The following is a 22,028-nucleotide window of genomic DNA, read 5'->3' as shown; positions in this document are numbered from 1 at the left end:
ACTTACTATAGTCTTTCAGTCTTGTCACCTCTGCACTCAGGACCGCAGGATAATGAGTCAGTGGTTATGCAACATACTGTGTGTTTAATCCTTGCAAACATAAATTCTGTTCTCTTGTATAAAGTTACAACTTATTCTTTTCTCAGTTAAGCCTTCAGGTATAAGATGTTACGTTGATGGATCAGAAGAAATTGGAAATGACTTTAAACTAAAATGTGAACCTAAAGAAGGTTCACTTCCGTTAAATTATGAATGGCAGAAATTGTCCAACTCACAGAAACTGCCCACCTCATGGTTACCAGGTACTGGTGATATTACAATTTGTACTATATGCCATTGGTTTGGACTTAGTTCTAGTAGTGGGGGAGGGGGGTGTATGGTATATATATTTTGAAATGCCCAGATACCTTCTCTTTTCTGTACAAACAAGATTCTATGAGAATTAGTCAATGTTTTACAATAACAACTTAGCGTCCTGTCATGTTAATGAAAATATTTTTATAATCTCACTGCTTAGGGTATAATAGTTTCTTTGTTGTATATTTTTTAATTGATAGTAATACTGGTGGAAAATATTCACGATCATAATGTAGATAATGGCCTAGTTATAATAAAAGTAGGATCTTGAATGTCTTGCCTAGATTCATGTTGAAGTAGGATTTTTCTCCACCTCTTTCTTTTTTCAAACTAAGAGGCCAAACTTATATAACCCTTTCTGACTTTATGTTTCTTCCATCTGAGGGGATAAAATAGGTTTTGAAATCTTCCTGCTGCACCAAAGAGCCTTTGTGGGATGGAATTTTTTTGTTTTTTCAAGTAATCTCGATGCCCAGTGTGGGGCTCAGACTCCTCACACCCTGAGATCAAGAGTTTGCGTGTTCTACCAATTGAGTCAGTCAGGTGCCCCACTATTTTGTATAATCACCGTGGCTCTGCCTCAGCTGAGACTGTACCTGGCTCGGGCAGTTGTGGACACTGTCGCTTGTGATACAAGTGAACTGGAGGACAATTACGTTGGTCCTTGAACAACACAGGTTTGAACTATGTAGGTCCATTTATACATGGATTTTTTACAGGGTACTGTAAATGTATTTTCCTTATGATTTTCTTAGTAACATTTTCTTTCTAGCTTGCTCACTGTAAGAATATAGTATATAATACATACAACATACAGAACGTGTTAATCGGCTTTTAGGTTATTGTCAGGTTTCCAGTTAAGAGTAGGTAGGCTAATTAAAGTTGCACTTCGGGGGCACCTGGGTGGCTCAGGCAGTTGAGCGTCAGATTCTTGATTTCAGCTCAGGTGGTGATCTCAGGGTGGTGACATGGCGCTTCAGGCTCCAGGCTCAGTGGAGAGTCAGCTCGAGATTCTCTTTCCCCCTCTCCCTCTGCACCTCCCCCCCCCACTCCGGCCACGTGTGCACACTTTCTCTCTCAAAATAAAGAATAAAATCTTTTTAAAAATTACAGTTACATTTCAGGGGAGTCAAAAGTTACACCCTGATCTTTAACTGTGCAGGGGATCAGAATCCTTACACACCTGCCCGCCCCCTGCCATTATTTAAAGAGTCAACTGTGTTTCTATTCTGGAGACAAGCGCATGTCTCTGTGGAAATTTGTTCTGTATCCAGCTTCAGTTTGTCTCACTTTTACCTGGATTGTCAAGCTTAATAGGGTTTGCCTTTACCAAAATCTTATCAATACAATATTGTAAAGATGGGTTTTGCCACATACTCCCCCTTTTTTCCCCATAGAAATGAATTCACCTGTTATATCTGTAAAAAATGCCTCTACTGAGTACTCTGGGACATACAGCTGTACCGTCACAAACAGAGTAGGCTCTGACCAGTGCCACCTACGCCTGAATGTTGTCCCACGTAAGTACCTTCTTTCTGTTGTGATAACGTTGGTTTGTTGTCTTTATACAGCTTCCTTGGGTTCATTCAGCAAGTGTTTTTGAGGGCAAGGGGATGCTAACTTTGGCAAAGCACTCTGTGACTTGGTTATTAGCTATTCTGAGTCATGGAAAGGGAAAAAATATTATATTAATACAGCCTTCATTATTGTAAAAACATTAAGAAGGTAAGAGTTGTCAAATCGACTCTTGTATCATATTTAGCCATTATAACAAGTATAAGCTATTTAGAATATTCTCACATGCCAACCAAGATAGATAGCTGTGAATATTAAAATCTTTTAGTCTGATTTCATGATTTTGATGCTTGAAATAGATTATACAGTTCAGAAGAAAGTTCTTTCAGTGGATTTTCCCACTGGACCAAAAACTAACTAATTTGTCTTAAAGTTAATATATGCAATGAAATCATCCATCAGTGTGTATCCTTAACCTTCACTATGACTAGGTACAGATTTTTTTTTTTTTACTATTAATTATTTTCTATTAACATCTTATTCTAGCTTCAAATAGAGCTGGAACAATTGCAGGAGCTATCGTAGGAATTTTGCTTGCTCTAGTGCTCATTGGTCTTATCGTCTTTTGCTGTCGTAAAAAGCGCAGAGAAGAAAAATATGAAAAGGAAGTTCATCATGATATCAGGTAATTAAGTGACACAAGAGTTGACTGAAATAAACTAGTTGTATTATGTCTCTAAAGCATGAGTTCTCTTAATCATGTGAAGCATTTACCCTATTAGAACTGGATAAAAGCTGTAGCTCTTCCCCTCAATACATTTGAAAACTTTTACTTGTCAAGTTCAAGTGTACGGAATCAACCAAACTCCGTTGTGCCCTGCCTCCAGCCCTAATTTTGAATCCTGTTTTAAGAGCTACTACTACAAAATGCTTGTCTTAAGACTGTCTACCTTCTCCCAGTGAAGTGCAGGCATGAAGTTTTCAAAAGCTGATATTGAGGTTTAGAAAGACCTGATAGTATCAAGTGACGTCGGTAGTTCATAGAGCTGTTGGTAATGTGATTTTATTTCTTAATATTCTAAACTAGTAGATCTTAACTAGAAGTGTGCATTGCATTATAGGAGTTTTAAAAATAACATATGACTTAAATAACATCCAGGAAATAAATTGACATTTGGTAGGTCTGGCTTGGGGTCTGGGCACTTGACTTCTTAAGCGGCACCGGAGGTAACTCAGGTGTGTATCTTTGTTAGTGCTTGGTTTGAAAATTCTTATGCTTAAATTCTTAGCTTTTGCAAATTTAAATCCGCTAAGCTTTCAGCTAAGGTCTTAGAGAAGTAATTTTCATAACAAAAAAGTTTTTCTATCTTTTTTTTTTTGGTAGAACTATTTCTACAGGTGTTAGTGCCTTATCAGCTATAATGTGTTGGCAGACTATAACTATAGATTATCTTGATCGGTGATAGTAGATTATGAAGAAGTTTGTTCTTTATAAGACAACATTATAGAATCAATTTTTTGTAAAAATTATACATTTTATTATGTATGAAGGTATATACTCTGTAAATGATAGATTTGGGACGAAGACACAGTTCATGACATTGTACCTTTTGTGATCGCTTGTGTGTGTGTGACACACACTTTCATTAATATGATCCTTAGAGGAGCCTTCCTCACCCATATCCATTTTTCATAGCTTGCATAATTGTAGGTTTTTAGAAACTTGTTCTTTGAACTTGTGTTGGGATCTTTGTTTTCTAGGGAAGACGTGCCTCCTCCCAAGAGCCGTACGTCCACCGCCAGAAGCTACATCGGCAGCAATCACTCATCCCTGGGCTCCATGTCTCCCTCCAACATGGAAGGATATTCCAAGACTCAGTATAACCAAGTACCAAGCGAAGACTTTGAACGTACTCCTCAGAGTCCCACTCTCCCACCTGCTAAGGTAGCTGCCCCTAATCTAAGTAGGATGGGAGCGGTGCCTGTGATGATTCCAGCACAGAGCAAGGACGGGTCTATAGTATAGAAGCTGCGTACTTTCCTCTGTGCTTTTCCATGTTTCTTTTCTCCTCTTCAAATAGGAAGACTGTTCTGTTCTAAATTCTGCTACCAGCCTCAAAATATATCAAGAAGTTAACCGGAAACCAAAAATTATACTTAAAAAGTTTTGTTTGGTTACTGAAATAGTGAAGGCATTGAAGTTACTAAAGACAGATTCACCAACTGAAAAAAGATTTCCTTTAAGAGATTGATTTGCTTTCTAAATATCAATACTTAAGGTATAGCACTTTGAATATGAAATCCTGGTGAAGAAATTGGTGAACTTACATGCACCCTAAGTTGATACTTGAATCATGTGAAAGTGGTACTCCCTATTTTCTACCATTATTTTTAGGTTGCCTTTCTCAATTAATTTATGATCCAGTGTCCCCTCTAAATTGGTAAAGAAACATTCATAGCAAAAATACTTATGACACATCTATGTTTGTTCTTTTTATAGCTTCTTTGGAAGCTTATTTAAATATGAGTTTGAGATATCTCTAATAACATAGAAAACACTACAGTGTTCTAGAAATTACTAGTTTTACTTCCGAATCATTCGTAAACCTTGTCTATGAAATGATTTCTAACTATTTAATTGATAGACTGCTATAGGCAACAGGGACGTAGTAAGCTCTTTTATGTGCTAAAATAAAGGAGCTTATCTCTGATTCATTTAGAAAATTTGCTGCCAGCTACACACAGCAGTGATAGTAGTTAGTGGTGCAGTAGTGAATATGGGTTTTGTTGATGAGTGATCTGATGCCTTGAGGCCTATGGCCGTCTTCAGAACAATGACCAGTCAGAACAAGGATGGAATATTTTGCAGTTCCCAATGAAATACTAGCCCTTGAAGTGATATTTTTCTAATATGAAAAATTATGACTTTATTATTTGACAGTTATAGTTTGAAATCCCCCAATTATTGGTTCCGATTTTAAAAACATTTTTTCCCTGGTTGGTTCAGTGTTTTGGGGGTGGGGTTGTGTTGGTGTTGCTTAGTATATGTTCTAGAAACATGTAATCCTAAATTTACCCATTTGAATGCAATTCCTGGAGGATATTTTCTTCATAGACTCAGAATGATGAAATATGTTTTAGGTTAGTAGGTGTCCTCCATCGATTCTGTATTTCAGACTTGGGAGGATGTACAGCTGCTATTGTATGGCCAACATGTCTTTGTATAGTTGCAGAAAATCAAGATGAGCTTTGAAAAGAGTGAGTCTTAGTTTTGTGAAAGTGATTTATTCTTTAAAAAAAAAAAAAAAAAGAAACGAAAGGAAAAGGAGTAAAAGATATACTCCTAACTGCCAAATGTGTTAAATACTGTTGTAGTAGAAGAAAGTGAGTTTATTGTATTTCCCTTAAGATTGTGAGGGAGTGTGGATATAGTAAATGAGCCAACAGTTTCTTTATAGTAAATAAGGTTTGCAATAAATTATTTCACTAGCTATAAAACCTTTTCCCTAGATTTTGGTAGGGAGTTGGTTCCTGTCGATCTCTTTGGGTGCTGTGGTGGTAAATGCTACATTATAAATTAATGTTCGTATGAATTTGAGATTAGGCAGCATATTGTGTATACTTTTTAATGCTGAACTTAAGCTGAATGTCTGTGTAATGGATTAGTGTATAGTTTTATATATTTGGAAGCATTTTTTAGTAGGTTTTTAACCTTATATAATATTGCTTTTATACTTGTGTTAACATTTTCATCTGTGCCTTTGGGTAATTTTAATTTTTATTATGAATTTCTGGTGCCTATGAGCTAGCTATCACCTGAAAGGTGCTTAGAGGTGAAGGTACTATTCCTAAAAACACATCACTGTGACACCTTTCTCTTTTCATACTTTTAGACTCTTGCCTCCTCTTCCCTGTTCTTTTTGGATGCAGCTTAAAGATTGTCATTCGTAAAGATTTTAAAATTTCAACATCCCCAGCACTCTCTGTGTTTATGATTTTATAACAGTAGCTATTTTTGAATGCCAGACGTTTGGCCTGTTTTATATGATAAAATTTATAAGATAGTATAAGAATAAATAACAGATCACAAACTTGAATAATAAAAGCATTTGGTCCTTCCCAGCCCTAGTTTTCGTACAGTGAAGATTATGTTGTCCAAAGTAGGAGCTACTGTAGGAGGTGGACATGCCCACCTCTCTAGTCTAGGATTGGGCTCTAAGGAATCAGACTCTCCCGGAAGTGCTTCCAGGTCCATACCGCTTACAGCCTGAGAACAGAGCTTGTAAAAACATCGCTTGTGTGAGGACAGAGTTCAGTTTTAGAATTACTTCTCCAGCTGTTCTCATTGTAAGTTTCAGCTGATCCAAAAGTCAGATCACAGGTACTGATAACTTCCCAAATAATTCTCTGTGATAATTCAGTTGAACTAGAAAATTTGTTCTAGAATAACTTAGTAATCATCAAGCAATTCAACCAAATCTGGTTATTCAAGCATTACCATGAGAAAGCTGCTCCAGAACGACATTGCATCTTTGAGGAGAATCCCTTTGATTCTACTTGACACCTAAGAGACTTGATACCATCTTTTTGAGTTACGCAGGATCATTTGAAAAGAAATGATACTGGAGAGTATGAGTTCTGTGCTTGGAATATGTACTTTACTGGTGTTCTTTTTTTTATTGGCAGTCTTACCAGTATTCCCCTCTTCGAGAACCCCCAGTATTTCTTACCAATTACACTGACCAGTTATTCAGGCAAATAACTTTCTTTAAATTTGGGCTGTCTGTTGTGGAGTAGTTACAATGGAAACACAGCCTGAGTATGTCTTGGGAGGGGTTCATTGAAGAAATGCAATTAGATTATGGATATGAATAAATACCTGATTTTGTTAAAATGGTAAGTTTTAAGATCGAGTTCTGGAAATTTGGAGCAAGTGAAGGGGAGTAAACATTTTGATTAAATATAGAAAGAACTCATTGCATGAAGTTGGATTATCAAGTTCTGTAATGTATGGCTTCTTAAAATAACTATTCTGTCTTTTGTGTGTATGCGGCATGTAAATTTGAAGTTATATGAATGTTTAAGGTTTTTTCCTAATCTCTTCATCTCCACAGTGTTTAGGGCTGTCAGATGCCTTATTCCAGTGTGAATAGAAAAAACAAACATTTTATGTGGTGAATGCTTTGATGTGTCATGTTAAGGAGTAGTTTGTAGAAAATGTTGGCACAACTTTAACTTTTTAGTGGCTTGTGACATTATGTATATGTACATATATCTTTATAATATTCTTGTGTTTGGTAGTATAAATGTTCTGGGCAAGTTTTAATATTTCAAATGCCTTTAGATAGTCTTGCAATAGAGGCAACACATTCTGCAGTTGGAGTTTTTACTCGTTTGCCTATTTTGACACTAAAAAAGGTCCATAACTGAGCACAAATTCTACAATGTTACAGAAGTAAGGAAAAATAATAAATAAACTTGTGAATTGTGGTTCTGTTTACCTTATAGATGGTAACATCAGCAAGTAATTTCTTCATCTAATCTCTTACTATTATTTAAAATTGAGTTTTAAAAAAACACCCTAATTTTAAAAGTATGGTGACTCTGAGTTGGATTGGTCGTGAATACTAAAAGCTCCAGTCAAGGAAGAACTCTGTTTTCTGCTAACTTAATGACATAAGTGTTAAGAGAACCACAGTTTACTCACTTTTCTCATTCCTAACTGTGAACTTTTGTGATAAATACACTTGTACTACTGAGAAAAAATATTTTGACACTTCCCATATGCAAGTAGAGAATTGATAAGTGTCAGTTTCAAAAATGATTTTGTATTTAAAGTTTCTGGCTTGCATATCCAATGGTGCAGATTTTAAAATTTATAAGAACAAAATTTGTTTTAAAAAAACCAAAAACTTGCTCTAGTTTTGTGACCTTGTGTACTTTTGAAATAAAATCAAGAAAGCAGTTTCTGCCTCATGGTGTGGCTTCATTGTGCCTTTTTAAAAATGTCTACTTTATAAAAACTTCAATATGCTGTTCCTCAGGGTTTCCTTTTTTCCTCCCCTCCTTGCATCCTTTGTTAAACAGAATAAAGATCAAACTATCACACATCAATGAAAACATGTCCGACATACTTATATTTCCCCACTCCTGTGCATTGTATGACACCAAATAACATAATATTTGGGGTTGAAGCCTCCACAAAGTTTTGTGATCAGTTCACAATTAATAGCATAAACCCAAATTTGAGTTCTTAAAGAGTAGCATTGAATACATAAACATCTAGTTATGGTTTAAAGCTGTTTTCGTTGATTCTAAAGAATGATTTCAGAAAAGAAAACCATGAGGTAGTAAAACCTTTGTAAGAAGACGTGTTTAGGACTGTTTTGTTGTTATCGTTTTTCCGTCTCAGTACTTCGAGAGCATTTGGGCTGGGTAGTCCTTTGTTGTGAGGGACTGTCCTGTGCACTCCGGCGTGTCGAGCAGCATCCCTGCCTTCTTCCTTCCTCCCCAAGATGCGACGATCAAAAATGTCTCCAAACATTGCCACATGTCCACCAGGATGGAGGGCAAGATTACTGCAGTTGAGAACCACTGGTTTATACGAAGGTGAAATTTTCTACTCAGAGATTAAGAGGATAGGCTTTGTAATCAGACGTGTCTAAATTCTGCTTATTACTAAATGCTTTCCTTAGCTTCACTTTTCCTGCTGTTTAAAATGGGGATAAAAATACTACATCATGGGGGGTGCTGGATGGTTCTAAAGAGAGAATTGATACCATAATGAAAATTCGGTGCATTTGTTCCTGAGAACTGGGATGCTGACAGTGATACACAGATTTTCAGAGAATCAAGGTTACAATAAAATATGCTGAGTAGAAACTACTGAGTGTAATTTAATGCCTTTAATTTAGACCATATTTTAACCTTGTAGCTCTAAAGGCCAGATCATATTTCTAGTTAATTAAGTACCAAACGGCAAAACTGATAAAATTGAGATAAAATTGAATATAAAGTAATCTGTTTTTAAATAAAAATGGCCTAGCATTAAGCCTAAGGCATAATCAGATGTAATTTCTAATGTAATAAAGGCAATAGTGAAAAGATCATGAAGCCAATCCTAGGAACCCGGCTCAGTTTTTTGTGCTGGTATTTCTGAAATCTAAATCAAATGTGATGTGGTGTTTTGTTACTTAAGTGATTTTTCTAAATTTGATAACTATTTATAGAAAAAGTTGTTGCAGGAAAAAAAAATTCTAGAGTTAATGAAGAACCAAGACATAAATTTCAGGATAAGGTCCTTGATCCATTGGTTAGCTTCTCGTCTCGCTACTGAGCTGTGAAAATTCTAACTAATGGAAAATGAGGAGGGTGGGAGAAGATGCAGGAAATCAGAGGTAAAAACCAACGCCAGTCTCCAACAACCCATCATGATCTTGACTATCTTCCTTGTGTCCTTGTCCTCTAATCCACTAAGTCATAGTGGATTGGTTTTCTTAAAATGTAAATATGATCGTATTAAAAACCAGATCATCTTAACCTGATAAAAAAGATCGTGTCGCTACAGTTTATTTTCTCCACACCTCCAGGTGCACCTCTATGCAGTGGCCATGCTCAATAGCTAAGGGCCACAGTTTCATACCTTTGTGAGTGCAATTTCTTAAGCCAGAGAACAGCCCCGCCTTGCTTACCTGCCCTGCAAGTGTAAGTTGAGTCATTTTTCCTGATTTGCACCCCTGCCCCTCACTTTAAATTAGGGGTGCATCTGGGCTCTCAGTATTGTCAGTATAGGTCTTTTAGGGCCCAAATCCTTTGAATTCCAATTGTTAATATGCTCTTTTACAAGTTTGAAGTGGATTTACTCACCTCTATCCTCAGTGCCTAACTCTGACTTGCGTTATTGCTCAGTAAATGCTGAGTGCATTTTTAGAAAGGAAACTGTGAGCAGTTGGGGCAAGTTTGCATCAATTTGGTATGTGTCATATGTTCTGCAAGACAGCTGCCCTGGTCGCTTCCAAAAAGACCGTGTCTGGAGAGAAAGGGTGAGTGACTATGTGTGGGGAGAGGAAAGTGCACGTGGCCTAAAAAATTAACTTGCACGGGGGCACCTGGGTGGCTCAGTCGGTTAAGTGTCAGGCTCTTGGTTTCGGCTCAGGTCATGATCTCACAGCCGTTGTGGGATTGAGCCCCGTGTCCGGCTCTGCGTTCAGTGCAAAAGCTGCTTCAGATTCTTTCTCCTTCCCCCTCTGCCCCTCCCATCTCTCTCTCTCTCTAAGAAATAAAATCTTTTTTAAAAAGTTAGCTTGCACAAATACAGAAGGAGGTGACCTGATTGAATAGGAGTAAACACAAAAACAAACCTAATTATAAAAACATGGGGAAGCGGAGAAGCATTTTAGAAGTAAACTTGTAAAATCCTCCTGAGAGATGTTGAGTAGTCTAGAGTGAAGTTAGTGACCGTTTTCTCTCCAGGGTTGTTTTGATAATTACCTATGGGAACCTCTGAATTGTTCAGGGAACCCTTTGCAGATGACTGGTTTCCAGATGACTGGTTTCCATGCTAAGTTGTTAATGGTGGAATATTTTTGTCTCGGGCTTCACAAACTCCCGGAAATACCTGAGTACGCCTTTAGAGAGGCCAAAACGTGCTTAAATATTGTTGCCTACTTGTGGTATACTAACATTTCTTGGTATCAGAATTTAAGGAGATCTACTTAGTTAACTAAAATACCATTTCTTAGAAGATTTTAATCCCCCCCCAAAGAATGTCAACTGTTTTCAAGTCTTTTAAAATAGTCTTCTGAAATGACTAGTCATTTATCATTAATTTCTATGTATAATTGTGTTAGTTTGCTAGGGCTGCTGTAACAAAGTACCAGAAACTGGGTGGCTTAAACAAATGTATTGTCTCGTGTCCTGGAGGCTAGATGTCTGAGATTTACGTGTTGGCAACATTGGCCCCTTCAGATTGCTGTCAGGGGAGGATCTGCCCAGGCCACTCTCCTTGGTTTGTAGGTGGCTGTCTTCTCTTTGTGTCTCTTTGTGTCCCCTTTCCTCTATAGGTATCTCTTTCTCTGTCCTAACTTTGCTTTTTTATAAGGACACCAATCCCACTGGATTAGGGCCCACCCCGATGACCTGATTTTAACTACAAGGTTCTATTTCCAAATAAAGTTGTATTCTGGGGTACTAGAGATTAGGACTCCAGCCTAGTTTTGAGGGCACACAATTCAACCCACATCAGTAATGATGATTGGAAATTATGAAGAACTAATAAAACAGTGAAAGTTGGCATGGAGCACATACCCAGAGAGTTTCTTTGCCTAACTCTTAGTGGTGTAATAAAAATATCAGCACCTAAATAACGATGTCAACAGAGTTATTTAATGGTTGTCCGTCTCCCCCATTACCTCCCCCAGAAGTGTGCTATCTTTATTTCAAATACGAGTGACCATATGTGCTGTTAACCTCCTATCTGTTTGTCACGTGAAAAAGTAGTTGATGATGTGCTTACGGATTTGTCTTTTCTTAGGAATCTTGCTGACAAGATGAAACTTTCTCTGGGGAAATAGTTTTTAACCTCAGGAAGACATGAAGAGGTGATACTGACCACTTTAGGAAAAATAAAATAAAAAACAAAAAACACCTGATTGTGGAAGCAGATAGATGGCCATTGCTCTGCAGTCACCTATGATCTACACAAGAGTTGATTAAAACTCTTCATTTCCAGGTTAATTTTCTTAAAGTATTTAGGCTCACTGTTTTGCTCAAAAGCTTTCCTGGACAACCTCTAACTTAAAAATTCAAACTCTAGCCTGATTTTAGACTCTCACAAGTGGCCTTACACTACCACACTTCTGTGCTTACGCTTGCATATACATGTTTTGTTTTTTAAATAAAGTTTTATACGAAATTTTTAATTTAACAAATGTCCTCAGATTATTCTGTATCTCTTATCTTTTATGTATCCACCTACCTAAAACCTTTGTCTTCAAAACTATATGTTGCATCATAGTGATACACTGTAACTTAACCAGTCTCCAACTGAGGACCATTTAAATTGATAACATCCTTTTGATATATAATGAGTAAAATTACAAGCAGTATATTTGTATATACATAATTTTACAAATGTACAACTATGTCCTTAAGGTAAATGTCTAGAAGAGGAGGTGCTAAGTAAATAATATTCTGATAGCTGTTATTAAAATACCTTCTTGTTACAGCAGCTTGTGCTTGCAGCAGACGAGAGTGCTTATCTTCCCCCAAATCCTCACCCATATGCTTAATCCAACTTTTTGATCTTTCCTGATTTCTGAAAGAAATTATCTCATGGTTTAAAATTCTGTTTCTATTTATTCACTTGATTATCTTTTCCTGTGTTTAAAAGCCCTTTGTACTTTTGAGAAATGTGTTCATATGCTTTGGTCATTTCTCTTTTGTATTGCCATTTTGCTAATTTGGAGGAGCTCTTAAATATTAATAAAATTAGCCCTTTGTGATATGATTTTTTTTTTTTTTTTTTTTTTTTTTTCCAGGTTACCCTTTCTCTTTCACTCTGTTTATGGTCTTACCCTTTTCTGATCATGTAATCCTAACCCTTCCTAGGAAAACCGTCCTCCTGGTTCAACCCTACTTCTCCCTTCTTAAAATTGCACCCTCAGAGGAAGCTGAGGGTCACTTGTCCTTCCACGTATTTCTCCTCTCCTTAAGCAGATGGCAGGCCTTTCAAAGGTGGAACATCTTTACATCCAAATGATCAACGTGTAGATTCTCAGTAATCTCTATCAATGATGATAATTGCAGCAGCTCTGGCTGTGTTCGCATCAAATTATTGCCACACATACCCCATCACAGTGTGTTGTTTTCCTCAGTTTATCTGTAGTTTCTTCAAGTAGCTGGTGTTTGGGCTCATAGCAATTTCATAGAATCAGCACAAACTACATTAATGAAGAAAATGAGTTATCTTGCACTTGGAAAGAAGAGCTGCCTAGGCCACGTGTTAGGTCAGCTGTCACACACTATGCCAAGTTGAATGTTGGCTACTGGCACTGCGCTCTTTTAATGTTGCTAAGTAGGACATTCGCCCTCTCACGTAGTCCCAGAAGTGTCAACAGTGAGAACATTTCTAGGGAACAGTAGAATGACCTTGCAGTTTTGGTTTTTTTTTTTAAGATTTACTTAATTCATTTTAGAAGAGAGTGCGCATGAAGAGGTGGGGAGAGTAGAGGGAGAGGGAAGCCCAATGCAGGGCTCGACCTCACAACCCTGAGATCATGACCTGAGCCGAAATCAAGAGTCGGACCCTTAACCGACTGAGCCACCTAGGTGCCCCGACCTTGCAAATTCTAAGAGGAGAGTTGATACAGAAGATAATGACTGATTTGGAACATGGTGGAAAATCAGTCCTCTGACATTGTCTCCACTAGTCTTTTTTTTTTTAATAATTTTTATTTTGTTATATTAGTCACCATACAGTACATCCCCAGTTTTTTTTGTTTTTGTTTTTTTTAAGATTTTATTTATTTATTTGACAGAGATAGAGACAGCCAGCGAGAGAGGGAACACAAGCAGGGGGAGTGGGAGAGGAAGAAGCAGGCTCCTAGCGGAGGAGCCTGATGTGGGGCTCGATCCCGTAACGCCGGGATCATGCCCTGAGCCGAAGGCAGACGCTCAACCGCTATGCCACCCAGGCGCCCCCATCCCCAGTTGTTGATGCAATGTTCCATGATTCATTATTTGTGTATAACACCCAGTGCACCATGCAATACGTACCCTCCTTAATACCCATCACCGGCCTATCCCAATCCCCCACCCCCTCCCCTCTGAAGCCCTCAGTTTGTTTCCCAGAGTCCACAGTCTCTCATGGTTCATTCCCCCTTCTGTTTATCCCCTTCCCTTCCTTCTCCTACCGATCTTCCTATTTCTTATGTTCCATAAATGAGTGAAACCATATGATAATTGTCTTTCTCTGCTTGACTTATTTCACTTAGCATAATCTCCAGTCCCGTCCATGTTGTTGCAAATGTTGTGTAATCATTCTTTCTGATGGCTGAATAATATTCCATTGTATATATGGACCACATCTTCTTAATCCAGTCATCTGTTGAAGGGCATCTCGGCTCCTTCCACAATTTAGCTATTGTGGACAATGCTGCTATGAACATTGGGGTGCATATGGCCCTTTTCTTCACTATGTCTGTATCTTTGGGGTAAATACCCAGTAGTGCAATTGCTGGATCATAGGGTAGCTCAATTTTTAACTTTTTAAGGGACCTCCACACTGTTTTCCAAAGTGGCTATACCAACTTGCATTCCCACCAACAGTATAAGTGGGATCCCCTTTCTCCAGATCCTCTCCAACATTTGTTGTTTCCTGCCTTGTCAATTTTTGCCATTCTAACTGGTGTAAGGTGGTATCTCAAGGTGGTTTTGATTTGAATTTCCCTGTTGGCTAATGATTTTGAATATTTTTTCATGTGTTTTGATCTAACAAGGAGGGGACCTTTTATGTGTCACAGAAACAACAGAACACAAAATTAAATAATTACATGGAATATAATCTGCTTTGCCAACTTAAAGATACTGTGTGCTATGCCCAGGACAGGTTAAAGATACACAATATAGTAGCCAACAGGGCTGTTAGCATGTTTATGTAGTTTTGATTTAAACTTTTTGCAATCTGGGCAAAAGATTTGTGATTTAGTTAAGAAAATTGACAGGCAGCTTTAAGTTTTGTAAAAATAAAACAACCCAAAATATCCATAGGCTACATTATCTAGTTCAATATCATTTTATGAAAAAAATCAAGATTCAGAAAGATTTCGATTCCCCCAGGCCACATAGTGAGGAATAAAATCCAGGTCACCTGACTCTTGGTCTAGTATTTTTCTAAGAACCTTCAGTTCTTGGCAGTCTGGGCCCTGTGAGAACCATATGAAGGGAAAGAAAAAGGGAAGTTAGAGTGTGTGGCTCTCCCTCTCATCTCTCACTGCTCCCAGCAACACCAACCAGGCAGAAGGCCAGTGGAAAAGAGCAGACTCTGGCCTAATGAGGGCTTTCTGTTCCTTCCTAAACACAGTCACGGTGCCCAGGGCACACTGAGCATTGACAGCTGCGCTCTTCTCCCAGATGGAGTGATGCTCCTGCTGGGGGTTATGACTAGCGTGCACACAGTTTGGTACCAAGCCCATTTATGCTAATGTTACATTGCTGATTACATAATTTAAGTAAATTGCACATACCAGCTGTACTAGATATGGTGAAGACAACTTACCAAAGGAGATGATTCTGCTGGCACATAGCTTCAAAGTATGCTTTCATTCGACTACAAAGAAACTAGACTTTAAATTAGGATCAATATATTATGGATGTAGGTTATGAGAAAAAGAAAACAACTCCTAGCAATAGGCCCATATTTTTTAAGATTTTATTTGAGAGAGAGAGAGAGCACCAGCCGGGGTGGAGGGGGAGGGGCAGAGGGAGAGGGAGAAGCAGGCTCCCCGCTGAGCAGGGAGCCCAGTGTGGGGGGCCTCAATCCCAGGACTCCGGGATCATGACCTGAATGGAAGGCAGATGCTTAACCGACTGAGCCATCCAGGTGCCCCGCAATAGACCCATATTCTAAGAAAAATTCCTAACTACATAAATTTGGTGACTGAAAGTGTACTGATACATTTTAAACATTTTAAAATATATAAGAGATACATAATTTTTAATGGTTTTCCAGTTAAAACTTTTGATTGGCATGCCTAATTGTGTCAGGGGAGAGGGATTTTGTTGTAAATCTGCGTGCCAAATCCCTGTCAGATTCTGTATTTTAACTTTTTGTGTATTCCCTCCCAGATTTCACAGTATCAAGCATCACAAATGGTATCTTCAAAATTATTTACCAAAGGGTCTTACTAGCTATCAATATCAGATTTTAAATATAGTCTGCCTTATCACTGGGAAACATGAAGTAGTCAGATTTCACTTAGGTGATAAAACTAAATTTCACATTTTTCATGTTCCAGTCATTTTAGACAAATTTCAAAATTTTAATACTTTCATTTTTAATCAGTAAATTTAATTTCACTTCTTTAGAAGTGTTTGATGATTTATAAGATGCAAAACTTTTTTTTCTATTGAATTTAGTGAAACAATCACATTGGCTTCTTACTAATTTAACTCTAAAAAAATTATCATCTGTACATTTCCTATATGAATTCAGAAAGCTGGCAGTTCTGCTACATGATCAAGTTGTCCTTTTTTTTTTTTCTCTCTCCCTAAATTAAGCTCTAGGCCAAAGGTGGGGGGTTGAACTCAGCACCCAGAGATCAAGAGTTACAGGATCCACCAACTAAGCCAGCCAGGTGCCCTTCAACTTGTCCATTTATTTCTAAACTTGAAAGGAATACTCCCCTACACCCAACCCCACTCCAGCAAAGGTAGTATATATTTAGATACATGACTGAAGACATTTCCAAGAGAGATCTGTAGCTTAATATCTAATGATAAAGATCGTTTGAGTCACATACATATGAATACCATGCAACTACTTTTAAAAACCATGTTTTAGAAAAAAAATCAAAGACATAAGAAAATGTTTCACATTTTCAAACTGTGTGACCATAAAATGAATATATTTCATAATACAACAGTATAGGAGTATATAAAGTAAAAGCTCCTTTTTTAAAAACATTCCCATCTACTAAAATATTAACAGTGGTTATCTCTGCTGGAGTGATTACAGGTGATTAATAATCTTTCTCTGCGTTTTTAGGGTTTTTTTCCCCTAAATGTCTATTACTTTTGTTAACAGAAAAATAATTATAGAATTATTTAGCAGAAAAATAATTTCTCTAATAGAGAAATGTTGTGCAGATTAAGTATGGCGTACTTAGAGTTCCCCATTACCAATGACAATTCTACATGTAGATCCATAGGAAAAGCAGTGGTTTAACTTAAAAAAACTTAAAAACTTAAAAAAATTAAAAAACAAAACCGTAGCCACTAATGCTTTTCATGGAAAAGGTAGATTAACTACAAATACAGTCTTCTCTAAATTGGAAAAGAATATCTGATGCCCTCTTGTGGCCAATAATTTTAATAAGGTAGTTTATTCCTTTTCATTCGTATCAGTCCACAAGAGAATAACACAAAAATATCTATTCTATTGCTTTCTAAATGACAAAAAATGCTCACATAGTATTCTTAACAGTTTGTCTATCTTCCCAACATGTGTCCTGGAGTTATATTACCAGGGTTTGAAGCCCTGATAATTTAGGTCACCTGGGCAATGGGCAACTTACTCGAATACTCTCTAGACAGTTTCCTCATGTGTAAGATGACAATAGTAAAATGTACATAGGTTTATCTTAGAATGGAAGGGACTTACTGGTAGTACCTGTCACACAATATGGTGAACATCTTCCCACATGAATAGACACAAATCATTCTTTTACTGGTCTCATGTTCTTATATGGTATGAGTGAATTATAATATAATCTTTTATTATGACAAATGAGGCTGCATCAATTGTACATTTTTATACATTTGCAAAAGTATTTCCATAGGGTATCTTCTAAGTATAGAATTTGAATTATGGGGGTTAAGAGAATATATGCATTAAAAAACATTGACAGTATCAAATTGTCTTCCACAAAAATGCAAACCACAATCTTTCCAATGTTTGTCAATTTGTTAGGTGAAAATGGTATTTCATGGCTTCAACTTATATTTCCCTTGTCATTAGTATGCCATTAGCACATCTTCTGTATTTAGCCATTTGCATCTCTTTATATTTATTTAGCTCTGCTAAATAATTATACGTAGAAGCTTTTCATAGTCTCAGAATAGTAATTAATTTTCTTTTAAACATGGTGTGGAAATTTTCTCTTTGGAGTTTAACTTTATGCCTTTGATATGCAGCTTACTTTTTAATTCCAAACCACCAACGTTCCTGTTAAAATTGGGAAAAGTTTCCTAAGCTAAAGTTAGTAAATATCTCCCTTCATATTTTCTATCAGTACTTTTACAGTTCCATAATGAACATTTTATTTTTAATCTATTTGGAATGTAGTTTTATAGCTTTGGGTAGGAATTTAATTTAAAAAAATGCATACAGGGGCGCCTGGGTGGCACAGCGGCTGAGTGTCTGCCTTCGGCTCAGGGCGTGATCCCGGCGCTATGGGATCGAGCCCCACATCAGGCTCCTCCGCTATGAGCCTGCTTCTTCCTCTCTCACTCCCTCTGCTTCTGTTCCCTCTCCCATTGGCTGTCTCTATCTCTGTCGAATAAATAAATAAAATCTTTAATAAATAAATAAATGCATACAGGAGTGCCTGGCTGGCTCAGTCAGAGAAGCATGTGACTTGATCCTGGGGTCGTGAGTTCGAGCCCCATGATGTCTGTAGAGATTATTAAAAAAAAAAAGAAAGACTTAGGGGCACCTGGTTAAGGTCGGTTAAGCATCAGTTGGTTAAGCGTCTGCCTTCAGCTCGGGTCATGATCCCAGGATCTGCCAGGAGCCTGCTTCTCCCTCTCCCTCTCCTCTACTTGTGCTCGCTCTCTCTCAAATAAAATCTTTAAAAAAATAAGTTAAAAAAATTTTAAAAAATTTTAAAATGCACAGCCAAATAGTTCACTATTAATTTTTTATTAGTGAATTTTTTTCAACTTGAAAAGTCACATTCACCATACGTTAAACTTTTGTTTCTGGTTGTGCACTTGTAATTCTGTTTCATTGTTCATTGTTCAGTCCTATGTTATACTTTTGAGTATACACTGAGAAATCATGTAAAAGGAAGAATATTCCCTGTCCCTTGTTCTTTAAAAAAAAAAAATCTTGGTTATTTTTGAGAACTATTCTTCCGTGTAAACTTAAAATCAGGGATTCATGTTCCATTACAATTTTATCAGAATTTTAATTATGATTTATATTGACTTCATATATTAACTTGAAGTGAAGTTTCCATAATGTTGAGTCAATTTAGAAATACAGCATATTCTTCTAGTTGGTTCTTTTTCTTTTTGTAAATTTTTATAAATTTTTCTCCATTTGATTCACTTTCTGTTGTTACAGTTTATTTCCAGGTATTTAGAACTCTTTCTTAGGGGTTCTCTCCCATTTAGCACTATTTTAAATTTTTCTTATGAAATTAATATTATTTACATATAACTGGGAACAGTGGAGGAAAGTATATAATGCTACCACTCTATTACAAGCATTTATTATTTTGGAATATTTCCTTCTAGACACAGTATGATCAACAAACAAAATTTTTAGCCACACTGTGATCCTTTAATTCAGAAAGGTAATACACTGCCCATGAAACATACATGCAATTTGGTTATCAATGATATATTTGTATTTGCTAAAAATAAAACCACCAAACTTGTCTTAAATTAAGTGCTCATAAAAAATGTTTTATCTCTCTGCCCTCAAGTTACAAAGTAATAATGCTCAGTATAAAAGTCTAAAGACTGAAATGTACAATCTAGAAAAATAAAGTTCTCTGTTTCTGATCCCTTCCCCTGCCTCTAAGAACACTAGCTACTGTCAATTTGGTATTTATTTTCTAGACAATTTTTGGCACCATCATAGAAATATTTTTTCATCTCCCACTTGCAGTATTTCCCCAATTTGCAACATTTTATTCCCTGTCATTACAATTTTTTTTGGTAGCTATATGGTATTTTCCATAGTATTTTTTTGAGTAGATGTTCAGATTTTACCTGTTTACTTGTTGTTGGCTACTTGGATTTTTGTTGTTTTTGCCACTCACAATTTTGCAATTTAGCTTTCGGTTATCTTGGGCATTTTTTAATGTCTCTGAGAGTCCTTACCTAAATTGGGATAATAATGGTGCCTACCTCATGGGGTTATTATGAGGATTAAATGAGTTACTGGCACATAGATATAAAAAATTTTAAAACTTATTTAATGTTATCTATAAAATGGATAGAACAGCTACTCTGGCAAGGTAAATGCACATGATAGTGTTTAAGTTTTGCTTCTTTTCAATCATCAAATAAGAAATCACTTTAACAGTGACAGTTGAGAAGTCAACATAAATGCTTTATTAATCTTAGACTGAAATGTCTGCTTAAAAGTTAAATATATTAAGATAAATATTACACTAAAAAAACAGAAATAAGTACTTTAGTATTGATAGAATAGAACTTACCAAAAGAATTTGTATTTTTTACCTTTTAAAATTCTCATGTCCAAGTTTAATCTGTGAATTTAGAACTTTGCAGTTACACCTACAAATACAAGATTGAGAATTAAAACAAATTACCATCATTCAGTCACAAACCAGTTCTGTTTGAAACAGCCTGAAAAGGCTTTCAAGATGAACTTATGCAGCAATATTGTCTTCACTAGAGCAGTCCTAAATTGTCTAAGGGAGACAGAGATGTTACATCTAGAGTCTTAAACACCATTAAAAAAGTTTGACAAACTTGTACCCATGCTTATTAGGCTGAATTTAAGACCCAACCACTTCAAGAAAGACGGCTTTTTTCATTAGGATTGGATTGGAAAAGCCATATTGATGAGTTTTCTTTTGCTTTAAATAACTTTTCTAACAAGGTGGGAGGCTGGATAGTCATTCAAAGGGCAAAATCTTCTACAGGTAATATGTCTAATACAGTCAAATGCAAAATTAGTCTTTTTCCTAAGGCACTCAGCCATTTAGCTGTCAACACTAATGAATAAGAGATTTAGGTTTTATAGTAATCTAATGTGGAAAGAAAAATCTGGTTACTAGATGTGTGCCAAAAATACTTCCCAACAGTACACTATTACGCTTCTAATTTTTCCAACAAGCTTATAACTACAACATGAGCAAATTAAAAGAACAAATGCTATCTAACTCCATGATAAAAATTCTTGAAACCTGCCACCTACCTTTACAACTGCACACAATCTGCCATTATCACACAAAACTCTCAAAATGTTAAGAAAATTTTCAAACTTAAGTAAAACTAAACTTCCTGCGATACCTAGAAAAATATGCTCATTTGAATAGGCATTGATTATATATTTCAGGAAAAAAGGTTATCATGGCTTAGAAATATATTAAAAGATATATATAGTTTATCAAAGATAATATTAAAACTAGGAAAGTCCCTAAGGTTTAAAAACAAGTTTCCTGGGGCACCTGGGTGGTGCAGTCGTTAAGCGTCTGCCTTCGGCTCAGGGCGTGATCCCAGCGTTCTGGGATCGAGCCCCACATCAGGCTCTTCCACTATGAGCCTGCTTCTTCCTCTCCCACTCCCCCTGCTTGTGTTCCCTCTCTCGCTGGCTGTCTCTCTCTGTCAAATACATAAATAAAATCTTTTTAAAAAATTAAAAAAATAAATAAAAACAAGTTTCCTGTTGAGGTTGCAGAATTTAAATTCCACGTATTTTCAAACCTTTGGGCTATATGCATCTTTATGATTTCTGCACTTCTCTGGTACCTTATACTTAAATAGAATTTATCAGAAAAAATGACAACAGGAATATTTGGAACAGCCAAGGCCTTCTAATGATTTATTAGCAAGCTGTGATTTTTCTAAGTCAAATAATTTATGACTAGAAATTTAAAGATGTGGGTAACAGGAGAAACTAACTTCTTTTTTAATTAATTTTTGGGAAAAAAATCAAATTCTTATATCTCTTTCTCTCTTTTTGTAGTTCAAGTACAAGACTGATGGCATTACGGTGGTATAAATATGAAGGACTACTGAAGAATCTGAATGAAGTACTGTACTATTTGGCTTTATTTCAGACATCTATTAAAGACTTTCATGTGTTGAAAAAAAGCACAAGAATAGAGATTTAAGAACATTTCTGCTTTATGCAGTGGCATTAGGCATCTAAGTCAGATGACACATCAAAATTAATACAGGCTAAACTCTTGCTTAGGAAAATCCTAGCTATAGCAATTTGATGGCTGAAAGATGTTTTATTGTATTTATATTTTCAATTAGTACTACTAATAAACTGTAGACTTTTATATGCACATTTTGGTATGGTTGCCTTAGAGAAAGTTATGGTTAATAAAAAAAGTTGATTTTTTTAAAGAAAAATTTAAATTCTTACATCATTTTTTCTTTGCTAAATATTTAAACACATTAAAGTGAAATAATCCCCTTTGCTATTTCTCCCTTTTTTAATGCACACA

At 36.4% G+C, this 22,028-nt stretch overlaps 1 protein-coding gene across 2 annotated transcripts in view; it reads left to right on the top strand.

The window, feature by feature from the left end:
- CXADR (CXADR Ig-like cell adhesion molecule) overlaps nucleotides 1–21,906 on the top strand; it is a 54,367-nt gene extending 32,461 nt beyond the window's left edge. Inside the window, exons 4-8 of one of the 2 annotated variants that reach the window (XM_040621088.1) lie at nucleotides 147–302; nucleotides 1,755–1,877; nucleotides 2,419–2,557; nucleotides 3,634–3,817; nucleotides 21,539–21,906. In XM_040621088.1, the coding sequence (XP_040477022.1) occupies nucleotides 147–302; nucleotides 1,755–1,877; nucleotides 2,419–2,557; nucleotides 3,634–3,817; nucleotides 21,539–21,574 (638 nt within the window). In that variant the 3' untranslated portion in view covers nucleotides 21,575–21,906. Of the gene's footprint in view, nucleotides 1–146; nucleotides 303–1,754; nucleotides 1,878–2,418; nucleotides 2,558–3,633; nucleotides 7,804–21,538 lie in introns of those variants that run through there. The other variant, XM_040621087.1, reaches the window with a different exon arrangement.
- Nucleotides 21,907–22,028: the final 122 nt, after the last annotated feature.

This window comes from Ursus maritimus, unplaced genomic scaffold (assembly GCF_017311325.1).
Source record: "Ursus maritimus isolate PB19 unplaced genomic scaffold, ASM1731132v1 scaffold_4, whole genome shotgun sequence".
Lineage (NCBI taxonomy): Eukaryota > Metazoa > Chordata > Mammalia > Carnivora > Ursidae > Ursus > Ursus maritimus.
The sequence above is the reverse complement of the archived record's forward strand: the minus strand, read 5'-3'. Positions and strand labels throughout refer to the sequence as shown.